Source organism: Eubalaena glacialis, chromosome 5, assembly GCF_028564815.1.
Source record: "Eubalaena glacialis isolate mEubGla1 chromosome 5, mEubGla1.1.hap2.+ XY, whole genome shotgun sequence".
Taxonomy (NCBI): Eukaryota; Metazoa; Chordata; class Mammalia; order Artiodactyla; family Balaenidae; genus Eubalaena; species Eubalaena glacialis.
Window position 1 is genome coordinate 105,214,412 of NC_083720.1, and position 19,203 is coordinate 105,233,614.

Here is a 19,203-nt window from a genome sequence, read left to right on the forward strand (position 1 = left end):
ATTGCACTTTACAAAAAGTACCGGTCCGTGGTGAATTGTAACCAAAAACAACTCGTTCTTTACCACGGGTAGTTAAGGGCTGCCTTAAAGAACAAGGAACGGTAAACCACAGACGTGAGACACGGAACTTGATGAAAATCCGGTAGTTTTGCGTATCGGGCACTTACTGGGGTTGCACAAGAGACACAGCCTCTTGCAGTTCATCCGCCAATCCGAAGTGGGAGCGTGCGCGCCTGAGCCTGGGAGGCCCGGGCCGGCCTCGGACTTGAGGAGTGGAGCTTCGCGTCACTCAACCCTGGGGGCGGGCCTAACGCAGGCTCCCACTCTCGGCGGTCTGGCCCACACAGGCGCTACTCTGTGGCATCTCGGGTTCCCTCTAGCCGCACTCTGGAGGACTACACTCGTTTTCTTTTGGCCGTGAGAGGCCCCGCAGCCTTCGCTGAGCTGGGAGAAAGATGGCGGCAGCCGTGCGACAGGATTTGGCCCAGCTCATGAATTCGAGCGGCTCTCATAAAGATCTGGCGGGCAAGTGAGTATTTCCCAGGGGCCTGGGAGGTGGAGAGTATAGCCAGAGACTTGTTCTCCTTGGATTGACGGCGGCTTTCGGATGTGAGGCTAGGAGCGGGCCTGATGACCAAGGGGGCGGGCCTGAGGTCGGTTGTGTAGGCAAATGTTGGGAGCAGCAGAAAACTGGAAGGGACCTTGTGTAAGGAGCCCTCAGGACCGTAGATCTGGGGTGACTGTCAACGTTTGCAGTCCCTGATGGCATCCTTTCCGGTATCTTAAGATTCTAGAAGCGCGGTCTGTGGGACGACTGCTTCCATGGCCTTCTAACCCTTCCCTGGTGCCCCTTCCCATCGCCGGCCGGCCTCTCACACTGAATCCTGGCCTCTCTTTGCCCCTGCTCCCCCCTTTTTTCTTTTTGATTGAAGGGAAATTTATATTCTGGGACCTTGGTGTAGAGTTTTCCGGGGAGATGGCTTCTTGAGGCTGAGGGGGCTGAGGAGGTATGGCCGCTATCCTGTCGTTCAGAGCCACTTGAACCATCTTCTGTGGGTTGTGTTTTGGGTACTGTCTCTCCGCCACCAACTCTGAAGAAGGGCACGTAGGCAGAATGTCACCATAACATGGGTCGGGATGTCTAGAGTAGTGATGTTTGCAGGGATCTGGATTGTTTAGGAATTTGGTCGGAATTTATGTGAAAGGCTTAGGTGCACTCCAACTTAAAATGTGTGATATGTGCCTGCCCTGCAAGCAGTGTTAGTTACAGACAGACAGATAGATGTCAATTTTCTCTTTGTAGATTTCACAGCAATGTTTTTTTTGTGTGTGTAATGAACATACATTCTGTTTAAAGTGTGCTTCTCAAGTTGATCCAATTTACATCCCTACGGCTGAGATGACTTTGATCCATTCAATAGGATACGACTGCTCTAACCTGGCCACTGAAACCTTGACTTTGTTTTATGTAGGCTGTAATGTTTTTTGTCTGGTGGTAAATGTAATCTACTTTATCAGTGGGAAATTTAGCTGTGTATCTTGGGCTTAACTACTTTGTGGGGCAATTTCCCTCTCAGGAAAATGGGATGATTATATATATTCTGTCTGAGGACAAAATGAGTATGTGCGTGTATATGCACTTATATCACACTTACATCACTTAGAACAGTACCTGACACTTAGAAACAGCCATAGGATTGTCGTTGTTACTATTATTATTATTAAGCAGTTAGTAAATACGTATCGAGGTAATAATCCCTGGGTTGGAAATAAGTTGAATATGTCTCATAGCTCAATCCGTTTTGCATGTAATTTTAATAGATTTGGATGAAAGTAAAACTAGCTTATATTTTTTTTCCATGCCTGCTCTCCTTTTTGTTTTGGTGAAAAAAAATAAGTGCGTTAGTTATCAGAAGAGATAAAGTTTTCATGTATTTGCAGGATTCTGAAACTTAAGCTAAGCATTTACTTCCTCCGCTCTGAATTGCAGATAAACAATAGTATCCACCTTATTGGGTGCTTTAGTTATTTACTGCTCTGTAAACAAATCAAAAACTTAGTGGTATAAAACAACTATAATTTCTCAAGATGCTTTGGGTCTACTGAGCTGTTTTGCTGGTCTTGTCTGGGCCCACTCATACAAGTGCAGTCAACTGGCAGCTCAGCTGGGGTTGGTGGGGCTAAAATGGACTCGCATACACATCTAGCTGTTGGCTGGGTCTCTCTCCACACTGCCTCTCATTCAGTAGTTTAGCTGAGGATTCCTTACAGGGCCTTGGGAGTGTTCCAAGAGAGTGAGAGTGGAAGCTGCAAGGTCTCTTAAAGCTACCCTTGGAAGTCTCACAACATCAGTTCTCAAATACTGGTCAAAGTTAAGTCACATGATCAGGCCAGATTCAAGGGGAGGGGAAATGGAGTCTACCTCTTTATGGGAAGAGTGGCCAAGTTACACTGGATGCCATTACTGTAACAATCTAGTACACAGGGTTATTATGAAGATTAAATAAAATAATGTGCTTGATAACTGATAGCCAGTGCTTCCTGAGGAAAGTCTTGGCCTTGCCTATGGGTACATATCTGGTCCTATCTGGGCAAGAACGTGTCATATTTATTTTCATAAGAAAACAGTTCTGCCAGCTACATGCTTTATGAGAGAAATACTCTTGAAATATATCAGTGGTTTTAGGCTTTATGTTAGGAGCTGAGTAACAAAGGATTCCATATTAAGAAGTAATGGAGTAAATTCGTTTTTAAAATATTGATACTGTGTGTTACCAGCAATTTGCAGAATATCTATAACAGTAGTTATTCAATAAATATTGGTTGACTCAATGAATAGCTGGAAAGGTGCAGAGCATATATTTGAAACCAGGTTTGTCTACTCTAAAAAGCTCATTTTTAACCCACCAGACTACACTGCTTTCCTTGTCAAAACTTCAGTTAGAAATGCTTTCCCATAACTATGAAATAACACAACAGTCTGAAATTGATGTAAGAAATTGTCACATGAGAAGCATTTTTGCAAATTATATAGACTGCTTTTGTACATATTATGCATTGTGTTCGTTATCTCATATAAAGTTTTAGAAGAAGCGAAAAGCCTTGAGAGAGGGAGCATTTGTTGTGATAGCTTATCTTATTCACTTGGCTAAAACCTGTGTGGTTCTTCAAAATTCAGTTCAGATGTTATTTCTTCCAAAAAACCTTCTCTGAACAACCATCAACACATGGAGGACCTGGTTAGTTGCTCTTCCTGTGCCCAGTGGCATCCTATGTTTACCTCTATGATAGCACTTAATTGTTTTGTCTTTTTACTTCTTGCTTTGCCAACTAGAATGTTATCTCTTTGAGGGCAGGTTTGAGGTCATGGATTATAGGTCTTTGTTGAGTCAATCCTATATAAATATGACCTTTTTTTTTTTTCCTTCCCAGTTCTGTGGTATGGAGGGTATTCAGAGGAAAATATCAGGCCTTTGAAATCTAAATGCTTCATTTTACAAAAAGCTGTCAATCTGGAGAAAGGAGAGAAAGGGAGACCTTTTAGCTGCCCTCGACTATTAAAAAAGCTGTTTTGCAGAAAAGAAAATAGACTTTTCTACCTCACAGAGGTAGACTTTGGATCACAGCTTTCTAGTAATACAGTGGAATAGAACTGTCAAAAAATAGAGGATACACACACACACACACGCACACACACACACACACACACACACAAAACAGAGGTCAGACCTCAAAGGCCCCTTCTAACGCAGATTCTCTGGTTCTCTGTTATTCCCACACACAAGTTTCAGCGGCTCCCATCTGAAGAGTGGAGTTCCCTAAAATCTAGTGTTTACCATATGCCAAGCACAACTTTACTTACATTTTTAAATCTTAAACAGTAGGTGATAGTATTTACATTACATGTGAGAAAACAGAGGTGAAACCCTTTGCTCTGGGGTCACATAGCTAGTGACAAAGCCAGAATACAGTCTGTCTGCTTGGCTCAGAGCCAAGCAGAAACACCTACCTTTTGGTTTTATATTACTTTCAGCAAACTGGACTGCATTTCAGACTAATTTTTTTTGCCTAGAATTTCTGTCTTCTCCTACTCTTTCCCATTTCCAAATATTTAGACTACTTAAAGATCAACCACATTGGTGGATGAACCTGGAGTCTGTCATACAGAATGAAGCAAGTCAGAAAGAGAAAAACAAATACCATATGCTAACATATATATGGAATCTAAAAAAAAAAATGGGTCTCATGAACCTAGTGGCAGGACAGAAATAAAGACACAGGTGTAGAGAATGGACTTGAGGACACGGGGAAAGGGAAGGGGAAGCTGGGATGAAGTGAGAGAGTAGCATTGACATATATACACTACCAAATGTAAAATAGATAGCTAGTGGGAAGCAGCTGCATAGCACAGGGAGATCAGCTTGGTGCTTTGTGTCCACCTAGAGGGGTGGGATAGGGAGGGTGAGAGGGAGATGCAAGAGGGAGGGGATATGGGGATATATGTATGCGTATAGCTGATTCACTTTGTTATACAGCAGAAACTAACACAACATTGTAAAGCAATTATACTCCAATAAAGATGTTAAAAAAAAAAAAGATCAACCAAATTAGGAAATTATTTCTGTCTTCTAAAAAATTATATTAGCACTTAGCTGTAAGATTTTGTCTTTAATATTCTGCAACTTCATTATGATGTGTCTGTGGATTTGATTTTACTTATCTATGTCAATTAGCTTTTGCTGTGAAATAAACCACCCCAGAATTTCACGGCTTAAAACAACAGTCAACAATTTAGCTCATAGTTCTGTTGTTTGGTACTTTGGGCTGGGCCCAGCTGGTTGATTCTTCCCTATTCCACGTGGTCTTGGTTCCACAGGGGCTCCAGGTGCACCTGTAGTCAGCTCCATGTAGGCAGTCAGGTCAGGTAGGCAGCTCTGCTTCTCTGTTGGCTGGGGCGGTGGCAGGTGACTGGGCTACATATCTCATCATCCAATAGGTTGGCCTGGACTCATTCATGTGGCAAAGCCGCGTTCCAGCAGATAAAGACAAATTCTTTTAAAGTCCAGGCTTGGAACGGGCACTTTACTTCTATTTCTATTGCCTTCTATTGGTCAAAACAAGCCCAGATGAAAGGGTAGGGAGATAAACTCTACCTCTTGATGTGAAGAGTTACGAAGTCACATTGCAAAGGGGCATAGATACAGAGAGTAAAAGAATTGTGGGCAATTTTTGTAAATGCTCTACCGCAGGGGTCCCCAGCCCCCGGGCGGTGGACCGCTAATTGTCCTGAGGCCTGTTAGGAACCGGACCGCAGAGGAGAGCAGGAGGTGAGCGGCGGGCGAAGCTTCATCTGCGGCCCCCCATCGCGCCCCGTTGCTCGCGTTACCGCCTAAACCACCACTCCCCAGCACACCCCCTTCCATGGAAAAATTGTCTTCCACGAAACCCATCCCTGGTGCCAAAAAGGTTGGGGACCTCTGCTCTACCGCATTATTCCTGGTTAAGCTTCATTGTGTTTCTTGAATCAATGGATTGGATCATTCATTGTCCTGAGAGGTTTTTCAACTCTCTCTTTAAATGTTGCCTCTGTCCCATTCTATTTTCTCCCCTAGGACCCGGGTGAAACCCTTGTTAGGCCTTGTTACTGTGCCCTCTGTGCCCCTTACTCTGTCTTCTATACTTTCCATTTCAAGGCTTTATTCTGGATAAGTTCTCCTACTTTCTAGTTTGTCTGTTCATCAAATGTGTCTAGTCTGCTGTTAAGAACTACACTGAATTTCAAGTTTTGGTAATATTATTTTTTAGTTCTATAGCTTTTGGTGATTCTTTTTTCAAATGACACTTTTTGTGGTTCCTAGTTTCTTGCTGAAACTTTTTAAAAGCTTGTCTTCGTCTCTATAAACTTGATAAACTTAAGTGTATTTCGGTCTTTCTGGTAACTCCAGTATCTGGAGTCCCTGTTTGTTGCTATTGTCTGTTGTTTTTGTTGATTCCAGCTAATATTGTCGTATGCATTGTAATGTTTGTTGTTGGGCAAATTATTTTTAAATGTATTTTTAGAAACAACCGGAGGTCTATGATGTTACCTTTCAGGGAGGATTTTCATTTCCTTCTGCCGGACACCTGACAGTGTTAGGAGTCTAGGACCAAGGCTTCCAAATTTATTGGTCTTCTTACTTGATGATCCTTGGAATAGAATTTGTAACTGTACTTCCAAAGTGCTAGTGTTTCCTCCTTTGGCAGGTAAAAAACCTTAGATCCCTGTTCTAGTTTTGTCAGCCGGAAATTGCAACGTGCCTTTCAGCGTTTCCAGCAGATGGCAGAACACCCCAGAGCCGGGCCCACTTCTTCTCCCCAGCAGAAGTGCCTCTCTGCCTCTCAGCTATCTTTCCACAGTCAGCAAATGCTTTCAGGCAGAAGCTATGGTTCACGTCTTTGAGCTCTTAGTCTCTCTCTTTACTCTTTCTTGTTAGGATTTTATGCTATTAAAATTTTATTTTTCATTTCTTTCAACTTTTTATGTTGTTTTGGAGGCAGGATTGGTCCAATATCTATTTCACCATTACTGTAAATGAAAGATCTGTGAATACATACCTGTTACACTCATTTTGAGCATAGATAGTGACTGTGGTACATTTTCATGTGTATATGTTTTATTTACCTCCAGATTCCTTTCAAGTGCCAAGAAATCAGAAATTGACATACTGAACTTTAGTTCACATACATAATAGATGCTCGATAAACATTTGTTGATGATGATGAATGGATAGGACAGATGCAAAGTGCCTTAATTAATTAAGTTTCTTTTCCTCCATAATATTTTTTAATGAAAAAATATTTGGTACTTGTCATGTTCTCCACATCAGTCACTTTTCCATCTTTTCCATTGATTTAGATTTTTTTTTTTTTGGTGTTCTCAATACAGATTAGTTGATAAGTTATGAAACTATATATTAAAACTTAAATTATTAGCAAATTTTTATAAGTGAGACATTGTCATCTTTGAATACAATATTATTAGTATAAAATAACTGGGATTTAAGAGTAAGAGGGTTTAGCCATAGTCTTCATTTAATTGATTATGAAAAACAAGCCAATCTAAAAAAGAAATAATAAACCATTGAATGCATTAACTAGAACCATGCCCAGGGCAATAAAGTAAATGTATAAATACAGATATGGAAAATATATGTGTATATGTGTGTGTATATATGTATATATGTAGAGAGAGAGAATGAGTTTTGTTTTTTTTTTTTTGGCCACGCTGCACAGTTTGTGGGATCTCAGTTCCCTGACCAGGGATTGAACCTGGGCCACGGCAGTGAAAGCACCAAATCCTAACCACTAGGCCACCAGGGAACTCCCGAGAATGAGATATTCAATGTAAATAAATTTTTAGATAACTGTATTTCATCCCTCAAATGTGGCAATTTTTAAAATGACAATTTTTTATTTTAAAGCTTGATAATATTTCCTTGCTTTCTTGGAATTATTTGTCTCTTCTTTTGGAGTTAGCTATCTTTTCTGTCAGTATGCCTGCTTTCTTACAAAGCCAGTTTGATTCACTGCTGTTTTGAGAAATCGTATAACCAAGGCTGTGAGAATATTGTATGAGTTGAGAATCAGTAAGTGCTGAATTGTAGCTTGAGGGTGTGCCCTACAAATACAAGTCATAAGTTTGAATGAGTTTGGGCACTATCTGTATATTTTTATTTATTGACTATATTCTGGATAATGTTCTGAATAATTGCAATTAGGTTTGTAAAATGCATTAACTAATGCTTTTAATAAATATTATGATTGAGGCAAACAAAAGGGATAAAGAATAGTATAATACCAATGTACCAACCACTCAATTTAAGAAATAAAATGTTACTAATACTGCTGTATCTTTGAGTCCTTAGGATGTGCCAAGTACTCTTCTAGGCATTGTATATATAACAGTAAACAAAAACAAAAATCCCTGTCCTCATGGAGTTTACAGTTTAGGAAGGAACTTACCATTGCCTAATAATTGTTAGTGTTCTTGTTTTTAACATTTCCCCATCATTTGTAGAATGCTGATTTGAATTTTGTGTGATCATGAATATTAGGCAGAATAGTTATTGGAACTGAATGCAAATAAAGAACTAATAGTCACTGAAGGATGTTCTGTCAGGACATTTGGCTTGGTGGAATGTATTTTGTACACACTAAGACATTTCATCTCTAATATTTGGCTTCATTGCCTAGTCAACATTATCCTATTGTTGGTAACCCTAGATTCATTAGGTCCATAAGGAAAAGGTTCTGGGCCACCTCAAGTAATGTTCTTGTGTGTACTTTAGTGAAGGAAATATAGCTTATCTTTTGAGGCACTTGAAAGAAAATTGACGTTTTAAATTCAAAACTAAAACTTGAAAGAAAAAGTGGCACCTTAGATCCATTAACTTAGATTTACTCTTTTTGTGATAGACATGAAAACTTTAAAAATGGTGATATACTGTAAAGAAAACTAGAAGAAGTAGCACTTTGAATTATAGATTTAGTGTTTCTTGTGATGGACTGGAAACTTAAAAAAAAAAATCTGTAGTGTACTGTAAAGAAAACCACAAACTAGAGCACTATGAAAGAAACCAGGGTAAATAGAAATGAACAAACATCAAAGTTAGCATTAGACTATATAGTGCCTTCTAAACACTTTTTCTTTTTGGTATTGTTTTAGGTATCGTCAGATCCTGGAAAAAGCCATTCAGTTATCTGGGGCAGAACAACTAGAAGCTTTGAAAGCTTTTGTGGAAGCAAGTAAGTGGAATGAAAATTCCCTGTTTGCCTTGTATTACTGAGTTAGGACTTAAAAGCTTGCTCAAGCCTTGTTTTATAACAAATTGTCAATATAATTTACATTGAGATTAAATTAAATATGCATTGAGCTTGATTGATTTTAGAATTTAAACTACTTACAACTTGATATTTGATTGTTTTTCGATTGTTTTTCAATGTGAAGCCATTCTTACATTTACAATTAAGGTTTTGTATAGTTATTGATAAAGCAACTGATGGAGAGACAATATAGCAAATGATAAAAAAGAATAGTCTGGATTCAAATCCTGGTCTGCTATTTTATTAGCTATGTGATCTTGTGTAGGTTATATAACCTCTTTGTGCCTCCTTTTCCTTGTCTATAAAATGGGGATATGATACCTACCCTGTAGAATTGTTGGGAGATTTAATGAGTTAATATCCATAATGGAGTGCTTAGAATAGTACCTGGCACATGATAAGTACTAGATAAGTGTTAGCTGTTGTTAATGTTAAGAACATTTCTTTTGAATGGGAACTAGAAATTTCCATCCTTTAAGACACTCTTCCCCACTCCCTGATTTCAAACATATCCAGTTATCTGGAAAATTACCCAAAATTCAGGCTGGAATTTATCCTGAGTTCACAGTATTAATGATACTTGATAGTGCTTTACAGTTTACAGTGTGCTTTCATACACATTATCCATCACACAGGCCCCTTTTTGTAACCTTGTGACTAACAGTGCAGGTATAGATAGCCCTATATAATATATTATAAAATGAGTCTCAGGATTAAGTGACTTTTTCCCCCAAGGACATTCAGTTAGTCAGTGGCAGAGCCCAGACTAGAAATTAGGTTTTCTTACTTATAGTTCTTATTTACTTATATTTCCCTGAGAAGTGCTAGTTTGTGTAGTAATTTCTAACAGTTATGGATACCTAATGGCACTTGTAATGAAACTGTTCTCAGTCACATGCAGTATCATCCAATTCCAATTAATATACTATAAACTGATTAGTTACAAGGCCTGTCAGTTACTGCCTCAAAAAATTGGGGCCTGCAATGTGAGACAAACTGGCAATGGTTCAGAAAAACTCTTTGAGTGGCTTTTTTTTAAGACCGTTGGACTTAGTAGCAAAAAAGTAGTGCTTTTTATAAACTTTGATCTTTATATAAACTTTGAATTCAATGAACCACCAAAAAAAAAGCAGTCTACTGTTAAAATCATTTGCATCAACTGAATAGTTTTGAACTGTCATTTATTTCCCCAGTAACTACTGATTTAAACTTAATTTATCTAAGGAGTGGTTCACAAGCATGATGCATCTTTTTAAAATGTAATAATAGTGATAATAATAACTAACATTTGCTGAGTGCTATGTGCCAGGTATTGTTTAAAGCACTTTATGTATATTGCTTTTAAGCTTCACAGCAACCTTATCCACATTTTGCAGAAGAGGAAAGAGAAGCACAGAGAAGTTAAGTCTCTTGCCTGAGGGGATGTAATCAGGAAGATTTGGAAGCAGTGTGGCTCCAGAGTTTTCATCCTTAATCATATATAATAATACCTCATAAATGTTTATAAACAGTGTCATAAAATATGTCTGTGCATCTAGTGCTGACCTAAGTTCTTATTTGTTGTTTTTATCAGAAAAGTGCAAGTGGCAGTAACTGTCACTACTCGCTTTATTTAAACTTCATGAAAATTATTTCACTGTTTCTTCTTTAACTCTTTTTTTGTAGCTAGGTGGAATATAAGAAAATAAATAAAAATGTAAGTGTTTCTGTGCCTTCACTTTGTAGAAAAATAAAGAAGAGAAAAGAATGACGTAAAATTCTCAACTGTTAAAACTTTTTCCCAGCCATTTCTGTTTCTTAGAAAAGTTGTGGTATTTTTACTGTTTTGGTGTAGTTGTTATGTGATCAAATAATTCAGCATAAGGAAAACTGGTTCTATAATATAAGGTCACAGGGGTGTGGAGATCCCTAAATAATGCTTTGAAGAGTACACTGGTATATATTATTTTTAGTATTAATTTTAGGTGAAAATTGATTGCTTAATGAAAACATAAATTACTCATGTTTTCTTATCCCTTACTTTTTTTAACAAGTGGTAAATGAGAATGTCAGCCTCGTGATCTCTCGCCAGTTGCTGACTGATTTTTGCACACATCTCCCTAACCTACCTGATAGCACAGCCAAAGAAATCTATCATTTCACCTTGGAAAAGATCCAGCCTAGAGTCATTTCATTTGAGGAGCAGGTAAAAACCTAGAGCAGTGGTTTTTGTTTTGTTTTTAGGACTCTGTTTATTATGTGTTTCTTTTTTTTTTAATTGAGATATAATTGATGTACAATATTATTATAAGTTGCAGGTGTACAACATAGTCATTCACGATTTTTAAAGGTTATATTCCATTTATACTTATTATAAAATATTGGCTATTAGAGTGGTGATTTTTAAACTTAAGATAGCAGCAATTATTTTGAGAGATACTATTAAATTTTTAAAGGAGATAATCATTCAACTTCATTTTTACAAAACAGTGTGCCAAACAGCATTTTACAATGTAAGATCAAATAAATATTATGATGTTTTAAGTCTAGCTGACATTTGCTCATATACTATAATTTGGTTTTATGAACCAAATATTACTCTTTAGATAATTTTTTTTTTAATTTTATGTATTTATTTATTTATTTTATTTTTGGCTGCGTTGGGTCTTCGTTGCTGCGCACGGGCTTTCTCTAGTTGCGGCGAGCGGGGGCTACTCTTGGTTGCGGTGCGCGGGCTTCTCACTGCGGTGGCTTCTCTTGTTGCGGAGCACGGGCTCTAGGCGCGTGGGCCCAGTTGTGGCACATGGGCTCTAGAGTGCAGGCACAGTAGTTGTGGCGCACAGGCTTAGTTGCTCCGCGGCATGTGGGATCTTCCCGGACCAGGGCTCAAACCTGTGTCCCCCGCATTGGCAGGCGGATTCTTAACCACTGTGCCACCAGGGAAGTCCCTAGATAATTTTTAAAAATCAGTAAAATTGTTGATTAGGCTGAGAAAGTAGGAGAACTCCAGCATTATATATGCAGTGACACAAAAGCAAAACTTAATATTTAAACTAAATTATTGCCATAATCCACATTGCAGAAATGTGTTAGTTCACTCTTTTGATATTCTGTGAATGCAAAATTCATTAAAAATTTGGGTAGTCTAGGTGAACTTTTACTATTTACTTGCCTGCATAATATGTTGAATGAGAGCATTGTCACAATAGATTATCATCTATTTATTTTAACTGTTTACTAATATCAGTGGAAATAATTTAACATGTATACCTCCTATTCCAGGTTGCTTCCATAAGACAGCATCTTGCATCCATATATGAAAAAGAAGAAGATTGGAGAAATGCAGCCCAAGTGTTGGTGGGAATTCCTTTGGAAACAGGACAAAAGTATAGTAAATAGTGGATATAAAACATGTATAATTGTTCACTTACTTTTTTCTTACATTCTGGTAAAGGAAACAGATAATGAACAATTTAATAAATAAATAAGTAAAATTTGTACTATTTTAGAAGGTGATAAGTGCTATGGGGAAAAGGGGCAAAGTGGGGGACAGGATGTATTATTAAATAGGGTGATTAGAGTGGTAGGGTGGTCCTGATATCACCTTTTCAAACACTTGAAGGAGGTAACAGAGTAGCTATGAGCTGCCTGAGGGAAGAGTATCAGTAGATCCTCTTAGGATGGCTAGTGCAAAGGCTCTAAGACTGGAACATGCTTGGAGTGTTTTAAGAAGAGCAGGGAGACCACTGTGGGTGGAGTGAGCAAAGGGGAGTGTGATAGAGGGTGAGATCAGAGAGTACTGGGTACCAGATTACATGGGGTCTTGTAAGCCATTGTAAGGCCTTTGGCTTTTTTTCTAAGTAAAACAATGGGGAGCCATTGGAGGATTTTGTACAGAGGACTGGCATGATCTGATCATGTTAGATCATTCTAACTACTGGGTTGAGAATAAACTGTAGGCATGCAATGATAGAAGTAGGGACATTAGTTAAGAGGCTTATGAGCTACTGCAGGTGAGATGGAGATTGTGAGAAATGTTGGACCCTGGATGTGTTTTTAAGGTAAAGCTAGGGCTTTCTCGACAACTTGGATATGGAGTACAAGAAAAAGAGCCAAGATAAGTCCTGAGTTTTGGTCTGAATAACTGGAAAAATAAAGTTGCCATCTACTGAGTGGTAAAGAATAGTTTTGAGGAAAGATCAAGAGTTCTGTTTTGGACATGTGATAACCAAGTGGAAATATCCAGTAGGGAGTTGAATATATTAGTCTGGAGTTGAGGAGAGAGGTCTGGACTAGAGATGTACATTTTGGAGTCATTGATATATAAATGGAATTTAAAGCCTTTAGATTGGACGAGATCTCCAAGGGAGGGCATATAGGTAGAGAAGAGCACTGAGTACTGAGCGGTCTGACATTAAGAGGTCAGGGGCAGGAGGAAGATACAGCAAGTGAGGATTGTCCATTGAGGTAAGAGGAAAACCAGAAGAATGTGGAGTGTGATATCTCAGAAGTCAAATGAGGAAAATGTATTAAGGAGGAGCAAGTGATCAACATGGTGTTGATGGTCAAGTAAGATGAAGAGTTGAAGGTGAACCGTAAAAGGTAGTAACGTGGAGGTCATTGGTGACCTTGACAGAAGCTGTTTTGCTGAAATGGTGAGAGTGAAAGCCTGATTGGAGCTGTTTAAAAGAGAATGGGAAGAGAAGAATTGGAGATGGTGAGCATGGGCAGCTCTTTGGGGAAGTTTTCATAAAAGGGAGCAGAGAAGTAGGGTAGAAGATGACAGCAGAGGTTAGGTTGAGATTATTTTTTCTTTTACGATTCAGTGGAAAGCAAAAATTTGACAAAGGGGAGTAGTGGAGAGGATTCTTGCAGGAGTAGACTAGAGGGGAAGGAATCCAGTGGAGGGGTAGGCTTCAGATAGGAGCATGGGCAGTTCATTTGTGGCAGAGTTTCTCAGCCTGGGCACTCTTGGCATTTTAGATTGGATAATTCTTTGTCGTGGAGGCTGTCCTGTGTATTGCAGATGTTTAGCAGCATCAGCGGCCTCTACTCACTAGATGCCAGTGACACCGCTATACCTAGTTGTGACAATCAAAAATGTCTGTAGACATTGTAGATTGTTCCCTGGTGGGCAGAATAGTCCCAGTGATCTATGGTAACAGCCAGGAACACAGAGTATATGGGTGCAGATATTAGTAATGTGGTGATGGAGTTTGTGCAAGTACTCTTTTCTTTGATTGTTTCAATACTCTTAGTGAAGTTGGAATCAGAGTCATCAGCTGAAGTGTGGATGGGGGTGAGAATTGTGAGGTTGAGGAGATATAAGAATATCAAAAAAAATTCTTTGGGAGAGTGGGACAGTGAATGGACTAGAAATGTACAGTGTACAGCATTAAGGCTCATTTAAAGGTCGTAGTCACTAAAATGAGATCAGTCAGATTGGTTGGGTGTTTTTCTTCATCAGAGTTCGGCTACGTGGTTGCAGGAAAGGAGTAGATGAACTATTACGTTTAACCAGCATTATGATTTTGCCCAACAAGTATGACAGCATGAGAGGGGCAAGGGAGATGAGTACACGTGCAATTCAGTGATGGAAATGATTGACCATAGGAATTAAGGCAGGTAAGGAGGAAGTGAGGCCTTTAAGGGGGAAAATACAGTAACAGTGTAGTAGGATCAGTGGTTTGGAGTCACAATGGGTTCAATGGATTGTTAGGTTTGAGATACTAGAGAAAATGAGATGGAAAAACAATTAGAAAAAATTAAGATGATAGTTTGTAACTCTTATCCAACCAGTCTTACCTTTGATATGTATTTTTAAAAATATTTATAGATCTTTGTGAAACATTCCTCCAAAATATATTGTATAGAAGGATGAAAGGTGTGAAACTCTTGGTTGTATTATTAAACACACTTCCTCTTTCAGTTGGCAAGTATAAAAATACCAACTGAATGACAAAAAATATTTTCAGTTACTTCTCTACTCTTTTACCAGGTGAATAAGGGATTCTTTTTTTGTCTTTATTAATATTTGTGATCATAAGTCAAACACTACTTTAGGCATCTTGCCTTTTGTGCAATGAAATTGTTAGACAGTGATGCCCCTTGAAAAAGCAACCAGTATGTGAAAAAGCCTTCATTCATACATAGATGTTGAATTTTGTTTTCTAAGGCCTCTTGTTAATTTGGGTTTTTTCTTGGATAGTTTGAAAAGGCTGGAGGCTTTCTTAATGCTTTGGTCTTATTCTGTCTGTAACAGTTTCTCCCTAGCACAGAGCAAATGATTTATTTTCATTGGTAGTTGATGTAAATATAAAATAGATATTGTTCTTTGCAGTGGTGGTAATTATCATTTTGAGAGTACTATAACATATCTGTGAGGATACCAAGAACTGAAAATTCAGTGGTTTTCTAAACAAGTTAAAGTGATGTGGGTAAATTATTGAGAGCCTGTTTCTTTAAAAAATGATTCATTCTGATTATGAAAGTAATAAACATAATAGATATCTTGGCATAAAATATGAAAATGCAAAAAATATGGTGCTGTTTATAGCAGTTTATGTAAATATGAATTGTGAATGGAAATAATATAATAAAAAATAATATATGACTTATGAAAAATTTTGAATTGATATAAAAATTTTTGAGGAATTAATTTCAAAGCTGGGCCAAGTCAGTTGTAAACTCTGTTCTTGCCAAATGGTGGCTCCACTTTTGCTGGTAAATAGAATTAATTTTTCTGTGAGGATTAATCTTGAATTATGTGAGTTTTGAATTATGTTGGGTCTTCAGTTATGCATTTCTTGCATAAAATGTGACTATTGGGATAAAGAAGAAAAATGAAAACCACCTGTATTCTCAGAGATAATTTCTATTACTATCTTGATATACATTTATAGAAATACATTTGAATGGTGTTTTATGTACTGTTTTATCCAATTTTTTCACTTAGCAAATCTTATGACTATTATCAGAAGTAATTATTATAATAACTGTGTAGCATCTACCATCTTTATGTACCACAACTTAATTGATTACCACAAATACGATTATGGGTGATTTCCATTTTTTTTTTTTATTATGGATATTTATGAATAACTTTACAAATGAATATTCTGTACATATATGTGTATGTACAACCATGATTTTTTTTTAAGGATTTATTTTTTAGAGGTAAAATACAGTAGGTAAAGAGGATGTGCATTTTTAAAGGATTCAAAGGATGGTTGGAGAGCATACTGCCAAATTGTTTTCCAGGATGGTTGTACATGTTCATAATTCCCCTGGTAGTATATGATATGTCCCTGAACTGAGCTTTTTTTTTTTTTTTTAAGATCTTTGATTTGTGAGACTACCTGAGGATTAGAAGAAGCTAAAATAAAACATGAACAATGATAAAAATAATAAAAATTCAATAAATCTTATTCTGGAAATATGTTTTAGCTTGTCTATGTAATATACTGCAGTAAAAAGTATGATTCCCTTATATTAACAGAATATATATAAGGAAAAAATAACGTATTTCCTACCACTCCCAAAATTTTCTTGATGAAATATTTAGTCATTCTGTGTCTTTCTGTTATACCCTAGACAGTACAATGTAGATTATAAACTGGAGACATACCTGAAGATTGCTAGGCTATATCTGGAGGATGATGATCCAGTCCAGGCAGAGGCTTACATAAATCGGGCATCATTGCTTCAGAATGAATCAACCAATGAACAGTTACAGATACATTATAAGGTAACAGATGAGCTAATTTGGAAAATTAATTTTGTATTAGAGAATCCTTCAGTAATAAGGTGCTCCAGAATATCTGATAAATGCTGTTATATAATAGAAATTTTCTTTTGCTTTTTATTTTTCTCCCTAATTGAAACATTTTCCCTCTTATAGGTATGCTATGCACGTGTTCTTGATTATAGAAGAAAATTCATTGAAGCTGCACAAAGGTACAATGAGCTCTCTTACAAGACAATAGTGCACGAAAGTGAAAGACTAGAGGCCTTAAAACATGCTCTGCACTGTACCATCTTAGCATCAGCAGGTAAACACGTCATTTACGCTTTAATGAACAGTAAGTTATCTTTGCTTAATAATTTCAGGTTCATTACTATTTGAGGATTTAGCAAGGAGCTATTCTTTAAGAAGATGTCTTATTAATAAAATTATGATAAATTTAAACAGTTAAAAACAGCACATTGCTAACTTAAGACATTTTAAAATATGCATTTATCAGCCTATCACCCACAGGTATTAGGAATAGTTAAGAGATAATCTGAAGTTTAGTTCTCCTAAAATGTCACTGAAAAAATGGATATTAAATTAAGTGAGAATTAGACAAAGGGAAATGAAAATTAAAGTCTAGAAATGAGTGCTGTGATAATGTACTGCTTTGGGTTTTTTGTTTTCTTTTTTATCTTCAAGCCTCAGTTTTAGACCTGGTGCTTATCTTTTTCTTCCATAAATATAAATAATAAACTATTCTGTATTCTTTTTTACTAAACTGTAACATGTAAATCATTCAACTTATAAAGCAGGAAAGGGCATCGAGAGGAAATGCTGATAATTCTAAGCCATGGCTTTTCTAAATCATTTTAGAATGTCTATTTTTGAACTGTGTTTAGTTGAGAGCCTAATGACATGTTCAGACTACACATTTCATTCTCTTTGAAGCAGTCATCTTATTTATTTTATTTTTGTTACTGAAAAGGCAGTACATAAAATGGACTGCTTTGTACTCTGAAGAACTATTACTGATTCTTTTATTTCCTTCCATATAAAAGTGTGTATCCTCTTTTTTATACACAAATGATAGCATGATAGATACACTTTTGCAACTTTCTTTTTTTATGTGGATATTCATTACAGTGGTCTTTATATGTCATTACATAAAGCTCATTCTTTTTGATTTTCTATTGTTTGGCTTTATCATAATTAGTCAATTATAAACAATGCTGTAGTGATTATACACATATATGAATATATGTATAGGTTAAATTCTTGAATCTAAGGGTACATAACATTTAAAATTTTGATAGAAATTATAAGTTGCCCTTTAATGTTAGACCTTCTAAACAACAATATCTTTGTGAACCTGATTACTCACACACATATTACCAAATTTTTTTATCCTTGCTAACCTGGTAGAAGAAAAATAGTATTTCATTCTAGTTTTAATTTGCATTTCATTTATCATGAATACTCTTGGACATCTTTTCATGTGTTTAAAAAAATCGTTGAAAAACCCATTTTTTTGAGTGAATTATCTGTTTATGTCCATTAACCATTTCTTCTGTGTTTTTATCTTTTTGTTTTTATAAAAGCTCTTCATGTATATAAGAAATTAACAATTTTTTCTCCCAATTTATTGTCCCCTTTTTGGCTTTGTTTATGAAATTTTTGCCATGCAGAAACTTTAAATTTTTATATAGTTAAATATTTTAATCTTTTATGGGTTTTGTTGACTTGCTTAGAAAGGTCTTCTCTATTGTGAAATTACATATTTTAAATTCCTTCATGTTTTCTTCCAGTACTTTAAGTTTTCAAATCCTCTGGTCTCAGGACCCCCTTAGACTCTGAATAATTGAGAACCCTAGAGAGCTTTTGTTTATGTAGGGTGTATCTGTTGATTATTGAATTAGAAATTGAAGTGAGAAATTTTAAAATATTTATTAATTCATTTAAAAGTAACAATAATAGATCTATTAGGTATAAACATAAATGACATTTTAATTTAATTTTATTTGTTTTTTGGTTGCACCACACGGCTTGTAGGATCTTAGTTCTCCGACCAGGGATCGAACCCGGGCCCCGGGCAGTGGGAGCGCACAGCCCTAACCACTGGACTGCCAGGGAATTCCCGACATTTTTATAAAATAGCTGTTTTTTCTAAAACAAAAAAAGTTAGAGAATTGGAATTGTTTTACTTTCGACTTTACAAGTCTTTTCATTGTCTAGCTTAATAGACAGAAATTGAATTCTTAAATGTACTTCTGTGCTTAGCCTGTTTTGATATGTTTTGGTGGGAGTATATGAAGAAAACCCAGCCTCACACAGATATGTAGTTGGAAAAAGGAGGCATGTTTAGTGACTTTTTCAGATAATCGTGGGTATTCATCTTTGATACTATAACTTGACAAGTAGTGTAGTTTCTTATGGGTTAATTGGAATGTGGCATCTGAAACCATATCAGTGAACATTTTGCACTCTCTAATGTTAAAATCTTGGTCTGTCTTCAACGTTGATGGATCTTTTACCCATGTAAGATTTTGTACCATCATGTATTGGTTGTTTGGAAAATGTTGGTTTGCTGATTTATGCAGAGCTTCCAAATATTGATGTACTTTATTATACAA

The 19,203-nt window shown here is 36.8% G+C and overlaps 1 protein-coding gene across 2 annotated transcripts in view; it reads left to right on the forward strand.

Moving 5' to 3' along the window:
• Positions 1-401: 401 nt before the first annotated feature.
• The window catches only part of COPS4 (COP9 signalosome subunit 4), a 36,262-nt gene continuing 17,460 nt past the window's right edge, over positions 402-19,203 (forward strand). Inside the window, exons 1-6 of one of the 2 annotated variants that reach the window (XM_061191541.1) lie at positions 402-529; positions 8,705-8,784; positions 10,896-11,047; positions 12,124-12,227; positions 16,435-16,588; positions 16,742-16,892. In XM_061191541.1, the coding sequence (XP_061047524.1) occupies positions 456-529; positions 8,705-8,784; positions 10,896-11,047; positions 12,124-12,227; positions 16,435-16,588; positions 16,742-16,892 (715 nt within the window). In that variant the 5' untranslated portion in view covers positions 402-455. The remainder of the gene's footprint in view (positions 530-8,704; positions 8,785-10,895; positions 11,048-12,123; positions 12,228-16,434; positions 16,589-16,741; positions 16,893-19,203) is intronic. The other variant, XM_061191540.1, reaches the window with a different exon arrangement.